Genomic DNA, 18,692 nt, shown 5'->3' on the forward strand with positions numbered 1-18,692 from the left:
GACCCTTCACCAAGTGAGGCCTTCTCTGCCTGACTTCTATTTCACAATCTAGAAGCAGATTGCTGCCTCACAGCCATCACCCCACCATAGGTGCTTCCTCTTAATCACGGAAGGAGGCGGGGTTTTTTCACCACAGAACAGAGGCCCATTCTCCCCAGCACACACATTTGCACAGAGAGAGGGTCCTCAGGCCGCCATGATGTTGGTCCCTGCCTCTGGGCCCCACCTGCCTCCTTACCTGCTGCTGGCTCTGCTGTTGGGACTCACAGGTAAGCACTGCCTTGGGGTACAATCCCCTCTTCCTGATCCCACAACATCTCCCATGTCCCTGGACATCAAGGGCTTCCAGGTAACCAGAGGTGTGCTACCCAGGGCTGCCACAGAAGACCAAGGACTGGGTGTCATCTGAGAGCAGGAAGTCGGGGATCTGAGCATTTCCTCTATGCATCCATCACCTACAGCTTGTTACCAGAGGCATCCAGACAGTGGAGGCTTCAATCTGTCACAAGGACAAGTTTCTAGGTATTGAATGATCTAATTCTCACAACACCCCTGCCTGATAGCTAGGACTGTACTCCCGATTGGCAGATGGAGAAACTCAGGCAGAGAGTGGAACTGGCCCAGTGTCACCTACCTAAGTCAGTACAGCTGCCGGGATTCACGTCCAGGCCACCCCGCTCCACGGTTCATTCTTTTCACCGTGTTATGCTGCTCGGCTTCTCGGTGGAGGCTAACTAAACAAACATCAGAAAATACAGAGAGGGAAACAGAAGAAGAGGCATCACTTAGCACACTCCAAGGTCTCCAGAGTTCCAGTTCTGCTGTGTGTCCTCCCAAACTTTGGTTAACGATGTGCTGGATGTTTCCTATGTGCCATATATTTTGCTGAGTTTTTAACCTGTATTACAATTTCATTTGATCCTCAAAATGATCTATATACTAGCTGCTAGGCTACACTTAATACATACCTGGGAATGCACTTGTGTGTGTGTGCGTGTGTGTGTCTGTGTGTGTGTGTGTCTGTGTGTACACATAGGAGTACCTGAGAAAGGGTACACACAAGTGAATATGCATACATATGGGATATTTGACAACACTCTCCTTCTTGTTCTCTTCACATCGCATCCACTCTATGTGCAATGCACACTGAGGGGCGCCTGGGTGGCTCAGTCGGTTAAGCGTCCGACTTCGGCTCAGGTCACGATCTCGCGTTCCGTGAGTGGAGCCCCGCGTCGGGCTCTGGGCTGACGGCTCGGAGCCTGGAGCCTGCTTCGGATTCTGTGTCTCCCTCTCTCTCTGTCCCTCCCCCGTTCATGCTCTGTCTCTCTGTCTCAAAAATAAATAAACGTAAAAAAAAAATTAAAAAAAAAAAGAAATGCACACTGAACAGGTGTTTGGTTCCCTGTCTCTCAGCTACTCACCCCCTTTTTCTACTTCTCTAAACTAACTGCTCACTCACCACCAGGTATTGGGACAAGCAAACTTCCCTCTAGGTACAATGAGGAGAAATTTGTGCATTACTACTTTGAAGGTCCTCCTCCATGCTGGACCGGGGTGGGGAGGAAAAAACGGGGTAGAGTATGTGGGGACTCCTGCCTGTATGATCTGCACCTGCAATTCTATTCATATTCACATCCTGATCCCAATCATCTAGTGTCAGCTGACGCCTACATGCCTCAAGAAATCTCATGTGTAAATAACTTTCCAATTTCCTGAGCACTCACCACGTGCAACACCCACTTGGAAATGCACGCGTCTGTTATGTCCTGTGATCTTTGTATCCAAGGTAGACACTACGTCCCCCCTAGCTCGCAGACAAAAAAGGAGGCACAGAAAAGTCCAAGGTCACTCGGTGGTGAATGGCAGGGTGGTGATTTGCACTCAGGCAGTCTGATTCTAGATCTCACAGGCTTAACCATGGCTCTTCTCAAACCCTATGGCCCCACTTCCATCCCCATGAGGTTTCTGCAGATCTGCCAATGGGTGGAGGGAAGGGTAGGATGTGGGGAAGACAGAGCATTTGTGGTTTGCTTCTCTCCGGCACTTTCCCCCAAGTCTTCTTCATGGGAAACCCAGATTCTGATATATTTTTCCGATAAATTCTCCACTGAAAATAGATGGCAGGGTCTCAGAAAGGGGTTATACTGGGCAATTCACACATGACCCAAATATTTACTGGATAATTCCTAGGTGCCAAGAGCTGTCACATGAGCTTAGGGCATACTGGTTATTAAAAGAGGGAAAGCAGGGGCGCCTGGGTGGCTCAGTCGTTGAGCGTCCGACTTCGGCTCAGGTCATGATCTCGCGGTCTGTGAGTTCGAGCCCCGCGTCGGGCTCTGTGCTGACAGCTCAGAGCCTGGAGCCTGTTTCAGATTCTGTGTCTCCCTCTCTCTCTGACCCTCCCCCGTTCATGCTCTGTCTCTCTCTGTCTCAAAGATAAATAAACGTTAAAAAAAAAAATTTAAAAGAGGGAAAGCAGTGGCCCTCACGGAAGTTGTATTGTAGTGGAGAAAAGGAAAAGAAACAACAGACATACCAAATAAGTAAATCACATGGTATACTAGAAAGTGATGAGTGTTAAGGAAAAACATGACAGTACAGCTGGAGAAGACAATGAGAGACTCTTCAGGGTGGGATGTATTTAAAGAGGTAGCCTGGGTGGGCATCACTGAATGGGGAGTTTAGAGCAAAGATTACAAGAAGTTGGGGTGTGAGCCATGTGATCTTCTGGGGGAAGAGCCTTCCCGAACAGCACGGGAACAGCAGGAGAGTAGAATCCTCCTGTTCTGTTCAAGGGTTTGGGCTTTCACTCTGAGTAAAATGGTTGCCACTGCAAGGTTCTGAAGACAGAAATGACATGATCCACCATGAGTTTTAACTTATGCTAGCATTTGATTCAGATTAGACGCCATAGGGCACAGACAGAAGCGACTAGAGCATTCAAGAGTTCGTCATGTTCATGCAAACAAGGAAAAGCATTTTGCACCCAGACAGCAGCCAGGAGAGGAGGGGGAAAGAGGTCAGATTGTGGGTACAGACAGAAGGGGAGACAACAGGATCTCCTGATGCATAGGATTTGGGGTGGAAAGAGAGGTTGGTTCCCAAGGGCTTGGACCTGAGCATCTCAGAGAATAAGGTGCCTCATCTGAGATGTACAAGGATGTGGGGGAAAACCGAGGAGTTCAGTTGGGGACAGTGTTAACCGTGAGAGGTTTGCTTCCATCTAAGAAAGAAGTTGAGTCTTGGCTGGACATACAAATCCAGAGAGAAGGAGCAAGGCCTGGCCCCATGATGGAAATATGACAATTATAAACACACAGATGGCAGAGTCGACACGTTTCCTGGGCTCCTCTTGACGCTCTGATCCCTCTCACCTCTGCCCTCCCTTGTTTTCTCCATGTCTCCCTCCCATATGCAGTCCTACTTCTTCCCATTTTTGTTTAGCAGTTCAGCTTCATGGCCCCAATCTCCTTCCCCAGACTCACAAACCAAAGTACCCGATCTTCCTGGCACACCCAAGACTTGCCGGTAATAGCGTGGTCTCTCCTTAGGAGACACGTTTAGTTGCAAATACCGCTAACTGCCAGGGTTTTCCCAGCTCACACGCTGCAAGAACGAACCACAAATTTTCTCCCCGAGGAGTAGCTGAGAAATAAACAGAACACAGGATGTAAGTGTGGTGTCGCAGCAACCTGCTCCTCTGATTTATATCCTGCCGAAGTTTTTAGGACATCTCAAGTAAGAAGGAACGATTGTGTATTTCTCTAGGTCTCCAGCCACCAGATTGTCACGGAGGCGGTGAAATCCAGCTGCATAATCTGGCCCCTGAAGTTCAGTGTTGGCCCCAAACGTGACTGGTGTCCCTTCAAGGCATAACTCATTGTCCAGACACAGCTGACCGTCCACAACTCTGTTCAGAACATGAGTTTGAAGCCTGCTGTTGCCCTTGCTTTAGCTACTCCCGTGGTTCTATCTCCCCCTTCAAGGGCAATTTTCTCAAATCTACCAGCCCCTAGAACAACACATTTTCTCTTTCCTTGAGTCATTTAGTCCAATTCAAAGGCACTACATGGGGTGATCCCCTTATTTCAGTACGTATTTCTTATTGTGCTAAAATATACATAACATAAAATCTGTATCACATCAACCGTTTTTAAGGATACAATTCACTGGTATTCACATAGTTGTGAAGCCAGTAGCACTGTACCTTTCAGGAATTTATTCAACATCCTAAGCAGATACTCTGCACCCATTAAGCAAGAATTCCCCACACCTCCTTCCTCCACAGCCACCGGCAACTTCTATCTTACTTCCTTGTGTCTATGAAGCTGTTTCTTCTAGATACTTCACGTAAGCGGAATCAAGTATTTGTCCTCGTCTCTGGCATATTTCACTTAGAATGATATTTTCGAGGTTCATCCAATTAGGGAACATATCAGGTGGCCATTCTTAATAAGGCTGAATAACATTCCATTGTATGTGTCTACATCAACATTTTGTTTATCCATCCACTTATGCATAGATATGAATTCTTTCTGCTACCTTTCGGTTATCATGTATCATGCTGCTATAAACACGGATGTACAAGTATCTCAGTACGTACTTTTAATTTGGGGGTATTTACCTAAGAGTGGAATTGGTTGATCCTGTGGTAAATTCTACATAAACACGAACACTGTTTCCAGAGTGGCTACACCATTATATATTCCTACCCATGACATACAAGAGTTGCAATTTCTCCATAGCTTACTCAATCTTTATTTTCTGAAGTTTAATTTTCTTGTATTCATTTTGGTGTTTCTTTCTTTTGTTTTGTTTTTGATAAAAGCTATTCAAAGGGATTGTGGTTTTGATTTTCATTTTTCTAATGACAAGTGATGTTGAGCATCTTTTCATGGGTTTATTCACTGTTTGAATATCTTCTTTGGAGTAATAGCTCTTCTAGTCCTTGGGTCATTTTTTAATTGAGCTGTTTGTTATTTTGTTGTTGAGTTGTAGGAGTTCTTTACATATGTTGGTTATTAATCCTGTCTCAGACATAGGCTTTGCAAATACTTTCTCTCCTTCTGTAAGTTCTCCTTTCACTTTTGATATCGTCTATTGACTTTTGCTGTGCAAAGTTTTTAATCTTGATAAAGTCCAAATTGTATATTTTTTTATTTGTTACTTGTGTTTTTGGGGTCATACGAGGACATCATTCCCTAATCCAATATCATGAATTTTGTCTACAGGTTTTTTTTCTCTGAATTTTATAGTTTTAGTTCTTACATGTATGCTGGATCAACATAGTGCTGGGTCCTTCATCCAATTTCAGTTCATTCATCTATATAGAGAAAGGTGAGGGTTCAACCCCATTCTTTGCATGTAGATATCCAGTTTTCCCAGCAACTTGTGTTGAAGAGTCTGTTCTTTCCCCTGTTGCATGATCTTGGCACTTTTGTCGAAAATCATTTGACCACGTATGTGTGGGTTTATTGCTAGGCTTTCTATTCTATTCCATTGCTCTATATCTCTATGATATTTTCAGTACCACAGGAATCTGACTATAACACTTTGTAGTAAGTTTTGAAATCAAGAAGTGTGAGTTCTCAGAGGAACTAACATGGCAGAGAAGTAGGGAGACCCTGGGCTTTCATAGTTCTCCAAGCACACCTATATTGAGGTCAGAACACTTGGAACACCCAAAAAACTGATCCGTGCAGTGGCAGAAGGATCTCCTCAGTTGCAAGGAGACAGTGTGGCAGGTGTGAGGTATGTGGACGTGAAGTGGGTGAGAGAAAAATAGTGTTGCCATGGAGAGGAGGGCAACCCTTTCCACGGAGACAGAAAAGGGAAAGAGAGATGGGTTGAGAAAGTGCAGCATCGAATTTGCACAAGAGGAAAAGCTCTCTGGAGCATGGACTGTGGAGAAGGATGTACTGAGTGTCACAGGGATTTTTTGCAAACAGCATTTGGAGCTCAAACTCTGAGGTTTGGGAGGTGCATGACTTTCTCTGGGTGGAGGTGTGGTGTGAGCTCCTGGGGAGAAAGGATTTGGCCTGGGAGCGTAGGGATCTCCAAGGTGCATTCGAAAAGAACATTCCCCTTCCTGGAGCACTTTTGGAAGAGGGTATATTGCTTCTCCGAGGACCAAAGACCCTGCATGCATCAGTGAAAGGCCTTTCATTATCAATGGACAAAGATACATCCAAGGGGAATGTAACTTTTGCTGCTTTTTGCTGTGCTGCACCATAGATTTCATGCACTGTGCAGGCAGGGGACTATTTTTGAGGGACAAGAGACTCCAGATACAGTCTGGAGAGGCTCTACCCCTGGAGGACAGGACTGGATCAGCACAGTGCTGGGTCCTTTAAGACTTCAGGTTTTGAATCCCAGTCCCACACCAAAGAAAAAAAGGATTTCTATGGTGCAGGGCAATTTGAGTGCCTTCATTATTCTGTGAGGGTTGCCTGAACAGCGGGAAGTGTGAGATCCCCAGTCCTGGGATGAGATTGGGGTGGCGCCATTCCCTCCCCCCTTCTCCCCATGAGAACACGGTGGGACTTCAGAGAGCAGTGCAGCGGCCCCCAGTGGAAGCGGGACCTACTCACACAAAACCCCATCTGTCCCCACCCTGGCTCTGGGTATGACAAATGCTTATTTACTAGGGCAAGACTGACTCTGACCCAGGCAGCCAGCCTCTCCTTCACAAGATCAGCTTAGCCAGCTCCCTCCAGGCACGAATTGTACTAAAGATTAAGTGCTTCAAAATGACACCTACGATTTCCAGTAGTTACTATGAGTTAAGATGGCAGAGAAGTAGGGGGACCCTGGGCTTTCATAGTTGGCTCAAACACAGCTATATTGAGGTCATGATTTGGATTAGGGAATGATTTCTTGGATATGACACCAAGTATTTCCAGTACTTCTGGAAATAGGATAAGGCTTACATTTTTCCCTTTATTTCTTTCTTCCTTTTTTCTTTTGGAGACAGCCTCATGGTTTCTTGCTTTTTTTTTTTTTTCCCATTTACTTTTCTAGCTCTTTCATTTTTAGATAAGCCTTTTTATTTTTTTTCTTTTCTTTTTTCTTTTTTTCCCCTTTCTTTTCCTTTGGAATCAGTCTTAGTTTTTTGATTCTCCTCCCCCCATTTTTTTTGTTTCTTTATTTTTGTCTTGTTTTCTTACCATCCCTTTTATTTTCGGAGGAGATCAGCCTTTTTGGTTTGTTTTGGTTTGTTTTCAGGATTTTTTCCCCCTGACTTTTCCAGGCTTACTTCAACACACAAATCAAAGCATACCTAGTTAAAGGTCTAAAGAATCCCCACTACAAGCAAGGAGGAGCTCTGCAGAAGACTTAACAGTGGGAAAGAGCAGCCAAAACACAATGTCAGAGTGCACACAGCGTATACCAGAGACATTTCATGAAGTTCTAGGCCCTGGACAGTGTATGACATATTTTGAATATAGCAGTACTCTTAGGTGCTGGACACTTTACAAGCTTTTAAGAGATGCAAAAGACAGAAAATTAGCAAAATGACAACACAGAGGAATATTCCCCAACGAAAGTTCAAGAAGAAATCACACGCAAGGACTTGCTGGAAACAGATATAAGCAATTTCTCTGAATCAGAATTTAGAATAACAGTCATAAGACTACCAGCCGGGCTTGGAAAAAGCATAGAAGACACCAAAGAAAGCCTTGCTGCAGAGATCAGAGACCTAAAATCTAATCAGGCTGAAATTAAAAAATGCTATAACTGAGATGCAAAGCCGACCCAATACAGTCACAATGAGGACTGAAGAAGCAGAAGAGATAATAGGTGAAATAGAAGATAATTTATGGAAAATAATGAAACCAAAAAAGAAAGAAAGGAAAGGAAATCAATAAATCATGAGGGGGAGACTTAGTGAACTTAGTAATTCCATAAAGCAAGACAATACCCCTACTCCCCAATAGGAGTCCTAGAAGAAGAAGAAAAGAAAAGGGTTTATTTGAACAAATTATAGCTGAAAACTTCCCTAATCTGGGGGAGGAAACAGGCATTCTAGTCCAAGAGGCACAGAAAACTCACATCAAAATCGACAAAATCGACAAAGGTCAACACCTGAACAGCTCATAATGAAACTTGGAAAATGCAAAGAGAAAGAGAGAATTCTCAGAGCAGCTAGGGACCGAGGGTCCTTAACCTACAAGGGTAGACACATAAGGGTAGTAGCACACCTGTCCACTGAAACTTGGCAGGCCAGAAGGGAGTGGCAAGAAATATTCAATGTGCTCAATGGGAAAAATATGCAGCCAACAATTCTTTATACAGCAAGGCTGTCTTTCAGAACAGCAGCAGAGATAAAGACTTCCCAAGACAAACAACAACTGAAGGAGTTTGTGACCACTAAACCAGCCCTGCAAGAAATTTTAATGGGGACTCTCTGAGTGAGGAAAAAATAAAAAAGATCAAAGCAACAAAGACGACAAAGGGCCAGAGAACATCACCAGAAACACCAACTCTACAGGTAGCACAATGGCACCAAATTTATATCTTTCGATAATGACTCTGAATGGACTAAATGCTCCAATCAAATGGATTAAAATGGGTTAAAAAAAAAAAACAAGTTCCATCTATATGCTGCCTAGAAGAGACTCACTGTAGACCAAAACACACCTGCAGATTTTAAGTGAGGAGGTGGAGAACCATCTGGCATGCTAATGGAGATCAAAAGGAAGCCATAGTAGACATACTAATATCAGGCAAACTAGATTTTTAAACCAAAGACTGTAACAAGAAATGCAGAAGGGCATTGAATCCTAATTAAGGGATCTATCCATCAAAAAAAAAGTTCTAACAATTTTAAATATTTATGCCCCCAAATTGAGAGCACCCAAATAGGTAAATCAATTAATCACAAACATAAAGAAACTCATTGCTAATAATACCTTAATTGTAGGGGCTTTAATACCTCACTTACAGCAATGGACAGATCATCTAAGCAGAAAATCAAGAAGGAAACAATGGCTTTGAATGAAACACTGGACCAGATGGACTTAACAGATATATTCAGAATATTTCATCCTAAAATCGCAAGATACACATTTTTCTTGAGAGCACGTGGAATGTTCTCCATACACTGGGTCACAAATCAGCCCTCAACAGGTACAACAAGATCATGATCATACCATGAATATTATCAAATCATAATGCTATGAAACTTGAAATCAACCACAGAAAAAATTTGGAACGCTCTTAAATAAACTGAGATTAAAGAACATCCTACTAAAGAATGAATGGTTTAACCAGGAAATTACAGAAGAAATAAATACATGAAAGCAAATGAAAATGAAAATACAGCAGTCCAAACCATTTGGAATGAGACAATGCACTGCAATGCAGGCCTATCTCAAGAAGAAAGGTCCGAAATACACAATGTAACCTTACACATAAAGGAGACATAAAAGGAGCAGCAAATAAAACCTAACACCAGCAGAAGAAGGGAAGTAATGGAGATTAGAGCAGAAATGAATGATATAAAAGCAAACAAATAAAAAAGTAGAACAGACAGAGGCTTCTGGGTGGCTCAGACAGTTAAGTGTCTGACTTTGGCTCAGGTCATGATCTCACAGTTCATGGGTTTGAGCCCCGTATTGGGCTCTATGCTGACAGCTCAGAGCCTGGAGCCTGCTTCACATTCTGTGTCTCCCTCTCTCCCTCTGCCTCTCACCGGCTTGCACTCTGTTTCTCAAAAATGAATAAACATTATAAAAAAACAAATATGCAAAAAAGTAGAACTGATCATTGAAACTGAATCATTCTCTGAATGAATAAACAAAATTGGGGGCGCCTGGGTGGCTCAGTCGGTTAAGCGTCCGACTTCGGCTCAGGTCATGATCTCGCGGTCCATGAGTTCGAGCCCCGCGTCGGGCTCTGTGCTGACAGCTCAGAACCTGGAGCCTGCTTCTGATTCTGTGTCTCCCTCTCTCTCTGACCCTCCCCCCATTCATGCTCTGTCTCTGTCTCAAAAATAAAGAAACGTTAAAAAAAATTAAAAAAAAGAATAAACAAAATTGATAAATCCTTAGGTAGATTTATTAAAAAGAAAAAAAAGGGAGGCCGAAACAGATAAAATCACGAATGAAAGAAGATAGATCACAACCAAAAGCATAGAAATACAAACTATAAAAAGAGAATACTATGAAAAATTATATGCCAACAAACTGGGTAATCTGGAAAACGTGGTTAAATTCCTAGAAGCTCAAACGCTACCAAAATAGAAATAGGAAGAAACAGAAAATTTGAACAGATCCATAACCAGCAAAGAAATTGAATCAGTTATCAAAAATCTCCCAACAAACAAGACTCCTGGGCTAGATGACTTCCCAGGGGAATTCTACCAGACATTTAAAGAAGAGTTAACACCCATTCATCTCAAAATGTTCCAAAACATAGAATGGAAGGAAAGCTTCCAAATTCATTCTACAAAGCCAATAGCTCTTATTCCAGAAACAGGCAAGACCGCACTAAAAAGGACAATGACAGGCCAAATAGCCCTGATGAACCTGGATGCAAAATGTCTCAACAAGGTACAAGGAAACTGAATTCAAAAGTATATTAAAAGAATTATGCACCCTGCTCAAGTGGGAATTATTTTTGGGCTGCATGGCTGGTTCAATACTCACAAATCATTCACCATAATATGCCACATTAATAAAAGAAAAGATGAAAAATATATGATCCTCTCAATGGATGCAGAAAAAGCATTTGACAAAACACACATCCTTTCTTGATAAAAACCCTGAAGAAAGTAGAGAAAGAAACATACTTCAACATCATAATGGCCATATACAAGGACCCACAGCTAGTATTATTGTCAGTAGGGAAAAACTGAGAGCTTTCCCCTAAAGTCAGGAATTCGACAGGGGTGTCCACCCTCACCACTGTTATTCAACATAGTACATAATATTCAACTTCGAGCCTCATCAATAAGACAACAAAAAGAAATAAAAGACGTACAAATTGGCAAGGAAGGAGTCACGCTTTCACTCTTCTCAGAGCAACATGATACTCTATGTGGAAAATCTGAAATATACCACCAAAAATTTGCTAGAACTGATCATGAATTCAGCAAAGCCACAGAATATAAAATCAATGTACAGAAATTGGTTGCATTTCTATACACCAATAACGAAGCGGCAGAAGAGAAATCAAAGAATAAATCCCATTTACAATTGTATTTTTAAAAAAAAAAACATAAGGTGCCTAGGACTGAAGCTAACCAAAGAGATAAAATATCTATTTGCTGAAAACTATAGAAAGCTTATGAAAGAAATTGAAGAAGACACAAAGAAATGAAAAAACATTCCATCTTCACGGACTGGAAGAACAAATACTATCAAAATGTCTATATCGCCCAAAGCAATCTACACATTTAATGCAATTCCTATCAACATAACACTAGCATCCTTCTTAGAGCTAGACCAAACAATTCTAAAATTTGTATGATACCAGAAAAGACCCTGAATAGACAAAGTAATGTTGAAAAAGAAAACCAAAGCTGGAGGCATCACAAGTCCAGACTTCCAGCTCTATTACAAACCTGGAATCATCAAGACACTATGGTACTCCCATTAAACCAACACATGGATCAATGGAACAGAATAGAGAACACAGAAATGGACCCATAAATATATAGCTAAATAATCTTCGACAAAGCAGGATAGAATATCCAATGGAAAAAAGGCAGTCTCTTCAGCAAATGTTGCTAGGAAAACTGGAAAGCGATGCGCAAAAAAATGAACCTGGACCACTTTTAGACCATTCACAAAAATAAATTCAAAATAAATGAATAACCTAAGTGCGAGACAGAAAACCATCAAAATCTTAGAGGAGAAAACAGGCAGCAACCACTTTGATTTCAGTCACAGCACTTCTTACTACACATGTCTCCAGACGCAAGGGAAATAAAAGCAAAAATGAACTATTGGCACGTCATCAAGATAAAAATCTTCTGCACGGTGAAGGAAATAATCAACAAAACTAAAGGGCAACGGACAGAATGTGAGAAGACATTTCCAAGTGACATATCAGATAATCTATAAAGAACTTATCAAACTCAACACCGGAAAAACAAATAGCCCAGTGAAGAAACGGGCAAAAGACATGAATAGATACTTTCAAAAAAAAAAAAAAATCCAGATAGCTAACAAACACATGAAAAGATGCTAACGATCACTCATCATCAGAGAAATACAAATCAAAAACCACAACGAGATACCAACTCACACCTGGGAAAATGGCTCAAATGCACAACACAGGAAACAACAGATGTTGGATGGATGTGGAGAAAGGGGACCTTTTTTGTAGCGTTTGTAGGAATGCAAACTGGTGCAGCCATTATAGAGAACAGTATGTAGGTTCCTCAAGAAATTAAAAATAGAACTGCCCTGTGACCCAGCAATTGCACTACTAGGTATTGATACAAAGGATACAAAAATGCTGATTCAAAGGGACACATGCACCCCAATGTTTATAGCAGCGCTATCAACGATAGCCAAATTATGGAAAGAGACAAAATGTCCATCAACTGATGAATGGATAAAGAAGATGTGGTATATATGTACAATAGAATATTACTGGGTGATCAAATAGAATGACATCTTGCCATTTGCAACAGCGTGGATGGAACTAGGTGTATTATGCTAAGTAAAATAAGTCGGGCAGTGAAAGACAAATATCATATGATTTACTCATATGTGGAAATTAAGAAATAAATTCCACATTTATTGAACATAGGGAAGGGAAGGGAAAATAGGATAAAAACAGAAAGGGAGGCAACACTCAAGAGACTCTTAAATGCCGAGAACAAACTGATGATTGCTGGAGGGGTGGTGGGTGGGGAGATGGGCTAAATGGGTGAGGGCCAACAAGGAGGGCACTTGTTGGGATGAGCACTGAATGTTATATGTAAGTGATGAATCCCTGGGTTCTACTCCTGAAAACAACACTACACTGTATATTAACTAACTTGAATTTGAATAAATAAATTTTTTAAAAAAGGATGTGAGTTCTCCAACTATGTTCTGTTTAAGGATTGCTTGATGCTTGCACTCCCTTGAGATCGTATATGAATTTTTAAGGGCTTCTGAAATTTTGCAAAAAAAAAAAAAAAAAAAGGTGACTGTATTGAATCTGGAGAGCGTTTTAGGTAGTATCGATGAACTCTTCCAATCCACAAACGGTATTTGTTTTTCCATTTATTTATATCACATTTCATTTCTTTCCACAATGTTTTGTACTTTTTGGCATACAGGCCTTTGATCTCCGTGCACAAACTATTCCTATATATTTTATACTTTATGATGTGTGCGTAGTGGAATGGTTTGCAAAATTGTTTACGACTGTTCATCAATAGCATATACAAATGCACCTGATTTTTGACTATTGGTTTTGTATAGCACACATTAGCTGATTTCATTATTATCTCTAACAGTTTGTTTTTACATGTGGAAACTTTAGGGTTGCAACGCATGAAATCATGTCATGTGCAAAGAGATAGTTTCACTTATTCCTTTGCAATTTGAATGTTATTTCTTTCTCTTGCCTAATTGCATTCTCTAGGATTCCATTGTGTTCAATGGAAGTGCTGAAAGCAGGCATCCTTGCCTTGTTCAGATTTCCACCATCAAAGGTGACGTCAGCTATAGGTTCTTCATATATGACTTTATATTTTGTGTAAGCTTCCATCTACTCCGAGGTTTTTTTTTATTGTTTTTATCATAAAAAGGTTGACTTTCGCCAAATAATTTTCTACATCAAATGATGACTATGTTATTTTTTTCATTCTATCAATGTGGCCTATCACACTGTATAATTTTCATATGTTGAATCCTTCTTACATTCCAGAAAGAAATCCCACTTGGTCATTGTGTATAATTCTTTTAATATGCTGTTGAGTTGTAATTGCTAATGTTTTGTCGAGCATTGTCGCATCAATATCCAGACAAGATACTGGTCTGTAGTTTTGTTGTAGTGCCTTTGTTGGCTTTGGTCTCAGGATAACACTGCCCTGAGAATGAGTCTCAGGATGACCCAAAATAACTTAGGAGTCTTCCTACCGCTTTTATTTTTGGGAATACTTTGAAAAGGATTAGTGTTAAGTTTATCTTTCAGTGTTTGGAAGAATTCGCCAGTGAATCTTCATGATCATGGGCTTTTCTTTGTTGGGAAATTGTTGATTGATTCAAACTCCTTACTAGCGATATTCTATTCATTTTTCTAGTCTTCATTATTCAGTCTTGGTAAATGGTATGTGTCTAGAAACTTGTCCATTTACTCTAGGTTTTCCAATTTATCGGTGTACAATTGTTCGATGTACTCTTTTAGAATCCTGTGCATTTATAGAAAAATACTTAATAATGTCTTTCTCTTATATCTGATTTCAGTTAATGAAATCTTCTCAATCTCTCTCTGTTACTCAATCTAGCTAAAGTTTTGTCAACTATGTTGGTTTCTGAAGAGCTACTCTTGGGTTTACTGATTTTCTCTGTTGTTCATGTATTCACAATTTACTTATCTCTACATTAGTCCTTTTTATTTCCTTCATTCTGCTTGCTTTGTGTTAATTCTTCTTCTTTTTCTGATTTATTAAGCTGTATACTTGTTAATGACTTGTGATCTTTCCTCTCTTCAACTGTTGGCATTACAAATATAAATTTCCCTCCATGGTTGCTTTCAGTGCAGAGTGTAGGTTTTGGCATGTTGTATTTCCATTTCCATTCATCTCAAGGTGTTCTCTAATTTCCCTAAGAGTGTGTTCTTGTATTTCAATACATTGGAGAAGATTCAATTTCACTTCTGTTGTTGATTTCTAGTTTTATTTCACAACTCTCACCAGTTCACTGCTTGGAAAGCCCTTCTTCCAGATTGCAGTATGGTGCCTTCTCAGCCTGTATAATTTGGACTCATACAAAGGTTTTGTTTGTTTGTTTGTTTTGTTTCGTTTCATTTTTTATGGTAACTGGTTTCTGTAACAATCTGGGGAGACATGTGTGGGAGACAGGACAATGGCTTCTCCAAGATGACCACATCTTAATATACATAAAATGTGAATATTTTTCTTTATTCAGCCAAAGAAATTTTGCCAAAATGATTAGGTTAGACTCTTGACATGAGGAGATTATCCCAGATTATCACCGTGGCCCCATTTTATTCACAAGAGTCCTTATAAGAAGGGGGCAGGAAAGTCAAAGTTAGAGAATGACAAGTAACAATACAAGCAAAAATTTGGAATGATAGAAAATTGGGAAGATGAAAAGAATTGTGGGCAGCTTCTAGAATTTGGATGGCAAGGAACAACATCCAGAAGAAATACAGCTCAGCTGCCCTTTGTGTTGAGCCCTGCAACACCAATTTTGGACTCTTAATCTCCAGAATAACAAAATCGTACCTTTATGCAGTTTTCAGGCACTACATTTTTAATCATTTGTTTCACTGCGTTAGGAAATATTTTAATATAATATGATTGCTTTCTAGTAAAAAAAACCTAGGTATTTTAAACACTCCTTTACCTTTCATTTAGCTAGCTACATGTTTATTATGTGTTGGCAGCTCTTCCCATCACTGTCTCTCACGTATCCAGATTGATGGATAAGACCCCCACCTGTACATGTACTTGTGGAAGAGAGAAGTTGATCCAGAGAGGTTCCAGAAGCTAAACCCACAGCCCAGAAACTACATCCATCATTTCCACTCACACACAATGGTCTAAAGAAGTCTCATGGCCCCACTGAATGCAAGGGACCAGAGAGTGTAACACCCCAAGGGGCCAGAACACAGACAAGCAGGATCATTTGGCGAAGCACGACGCTTTCAGAGAGGGCTGGGGCCGTCCGCCTGCCGTGTGCCACATCACCGAATCTCTCTGTGTTTTGCTTTCCTCGTCTGTAACAGGGTCCCATGTGACAGGCTCATTGCGAGGGCTACATGCCATGTACACGCAGCGTGCTGGGCTCAAGGTGTGCACTCAGTGAAAGCTGTTGTGGATAAACACTTGCGCGGACGGACAGGATCGCACAAGGATGCTAAATAGCTGTTTTGTTCTCCCCCCAGGTGTGGCAGGTGAGGCGGAACTGCAGGTGATCCAGCCCGAGAAGTCGGTGTCTGTGGCGGCCGGACAGACGGCCACTCTTCACTGCACCATGACCTCCCTGATACCCGCTGGGAAGGTCGAGTGGTTGAGGGGCACAGGGCCAGGCCGGGAGTTAATCTTCAGTTTCAGAGGAGACCCTCACTCCCCTCGAGTAACAAATGTTTCAGACGCCACAAGGAGAAACAACCTGGACTTTTCCATCCGCATCAGTAACATCACCCCAGAAGACACGGGAACCTACTACTGTGTGAAGTTCCAGAAAGGGAACCCCGATGTGGAGTTTAAATCTGGACCAGGCACCCAGGTCACCGTGAGCGGTGAGTATCGCTCCTTCCCCTGGTTGTGACAAGTCAATAAGAATGCCCTCCACTGTCTGAGCAGCAGATAAGGATCAGGTGATGTTATGGGTGCCCCTGAATCAGCCCCTTCCACGGATCAGGAAAGTTGAGGCCTGGAGAGGCCTTGCTATTTGCTGAAGACACCACGGCTGATAAACGGTGGGAAAATCTGGAACCGCGGTCTGCAGGTTCCCAGCTCTTCCTTTTTTCAATCCTGACCAGCCCTCTGGTTCCCAGGATGAGAGACTGAAAGTCTGGGAGACATGCTAGTCACAAGGCCCATCCTCACATCTGCCTCCAAACAGCACTCATGTCGATGTGTCCAGAATCCTCCACACTCGGCATTTACTAATCACCTGCTATGCCCAAGCTCTGTTCTGGGTACTGTAGGAGGAGGAGGTGGAGACCGAGAGTGACACCCACCAGAAATGTCCTTCCTGTGCTCAGATTGGTGGGAAGTCCCCTGGCAGAGAAGACAAGGGGGACTTTGAACTGAGGCTGGAATTGCACGCGGGCCCTGCCCCTGACTCAGTCTCCGACGCCGCCCTCCCAACACTATCAGCAGGGCTAAAACATAATCCATGTGAGGGTTCTGCACAGTGTCACATACCTGTCGTTGCTGAGGATGACCAGAGTCACGCTTACTGCTCGTAAATGCTCCTCTTGCAGCCAAACCCTCTCCCCCCGTGGTGTCGGGCCCCACGGCCAGGGCCACACCTGAGCAGACTGTGAGCTTCACCTGCGAGTCCCACGGCTTCTCCCCCAGAAACGTCACCCTGAAATGGTTCAAAAACGGGAATGAGCTGGCAGCCTCCCAGACCACCGTGGACCCAGAGGGAGACAGCGCTTCCTACAGCATCTTCAGCACAGCCAGGCTGCCGCTGGCCCCGGGGGACGTTCGCTCCCAGGTCATCTGCGAGGTGGCCCACGTGACCCTGCAGGGGGGCCCTCCTCTTCGTGGGACTGCCAACTTGTCCGAGACCCTCCGAGGTAGATGCCCGTCACCCCCGGCCCAAGCCCAGCTCCGGCCCCCAAGCCTCCCAGCCTGCCCCTCCCCCACTCCGTGCTCCCAGCCTTCCATCCCCTGGAACCTGCCTCCTGACAGACCCTCCCAACCACCGGGCACCCAGGGGTACCGTCACCTCCTCCTGTTTTGACTGCAGTTCCGGGTGAACACCTACCGTGCTAGGTAGTTCGATTTACTTTCCCAGAGCCACTCCAATTATTGAGCACCTACTGTAATCCAGCCACTGTGTGCTTGGTGATTTCATGGATTTTGCTAGTTATTTGATTCCAAATGCATGCTGGGGGCTCGATTTCACTCATCATTACCCTAATAGGAGCTGCCAGTAGGTACCTTGAGCACCTACTGTGTACTGGGCACTGTGCTTAGGGATTTCACTCACATGCAAAGCCTACCCTCAGTGTTTGAGCACCAGCTGTATGCCTAGCACTGATCTGGGTGATTCCCTTGCTGCGTGGGGGGAGCTAAGTTCTCCAACCCCTCCCCGGTGACGTGTCTGTTCCATGAGGTCAGAGCTTCTGCTCTGTGCTGTTTCAGTTCCACCCACCTTGGAGGTTGCCCAGCAACCCGTGACAAGGGACCAGGTGAAGGTCATTTGCCAAGTGAAGAAGTTCTACCCCCAGCGCCTACAGCTGACCTGGTTGGAGAACGGACACGTGTCCTGAACAGAAACGGCCTCGACGGCCTCGAACCTCACAGAGAATAAGGATGGGACCTTTAACTGGACGAGCTGGCTCCTGGTGAATTTATCTGTCCACAGGGAAGATGTGGTTTTCACCTGCCAGGTGCAGCAAGACGGGCAGCCCGAGGTCACCAAAACCCATACCCTTGTGGTCTCTGCCCACCAGAAGGACCAGGAAGCCCATACGACCCACGGTGAGTCCGAGATGCCAACTGACCTGGCACTTTAAATTCTATCTTTTCTTTTTTTATGTGAAAAGCAGTCATTCATGCCTATTATAGAATAATCTAGAGGTCTACAGACATAAAGTAGAATTTTGATATGAGCTTCCCTCCCCAAAGCTCGTGCTCCAAGAGTGACCACTGTTAAGATTTTGGTACATAGCTTTTTAGATCTTTTGACATAAACATGCATTAGAGAAGGAAACAACAGAGGGAGGGAGATGATCTTGTCGCTAGCATCTTGCCTCCTGCACCTTCACCTGACAGTAATTATGTCACCACGCCAGGCCAGCCACCTCCTCCTTCTGTT

At 43.0% G+C, this 18,692-nt stretch overlaps 2 protein-coding genes across 2 annotated transcripts in view; one reads left to right on the plus strand and one right to left on the minus strand.

Moving 5' to 3' along the window:
- The window catches only part of LOC125936750 (signal-regulatory protein beta-1-like), a 140,189-nt gene that overhangs the window by 59,104 nt on the left and 62,393 nt on the right, over nt 1–18,692 (minus strand). The gene's annotated exons all lie outside the window — the stretch shown is intronic.
- Nucleotides 128–18,676, plus strand: LOC125936749 (signal-regulatory protein beta-1-like). The gene is given in 4 exon segments (XM_049651037.1): nt 128–269; nt 16,078–16,434; nt 17,125–17,445; nt 18,017–18,676. Coding segments are annotated over 4 exon segments (1,125 nt in total). The 5' UTR covers nt 128–196; the 3' UTR covers nt 18,391–18,676.

This window comes from Panthera uncia, assembly GCF_023721935.1.
Source record: "Panthera uncia isolate 11264 chromosome A3 unlocalized genomic scaffold, Puncia_PCG_1.0 HiC_scaffold_11, whole genome shotgun sequence".
NCBI classification, from domain to species: Eukaryota; Metazoa; Chordata; class Mammalia; order Carnivora; family Felidae; genus Panthera; species Panthera uncia.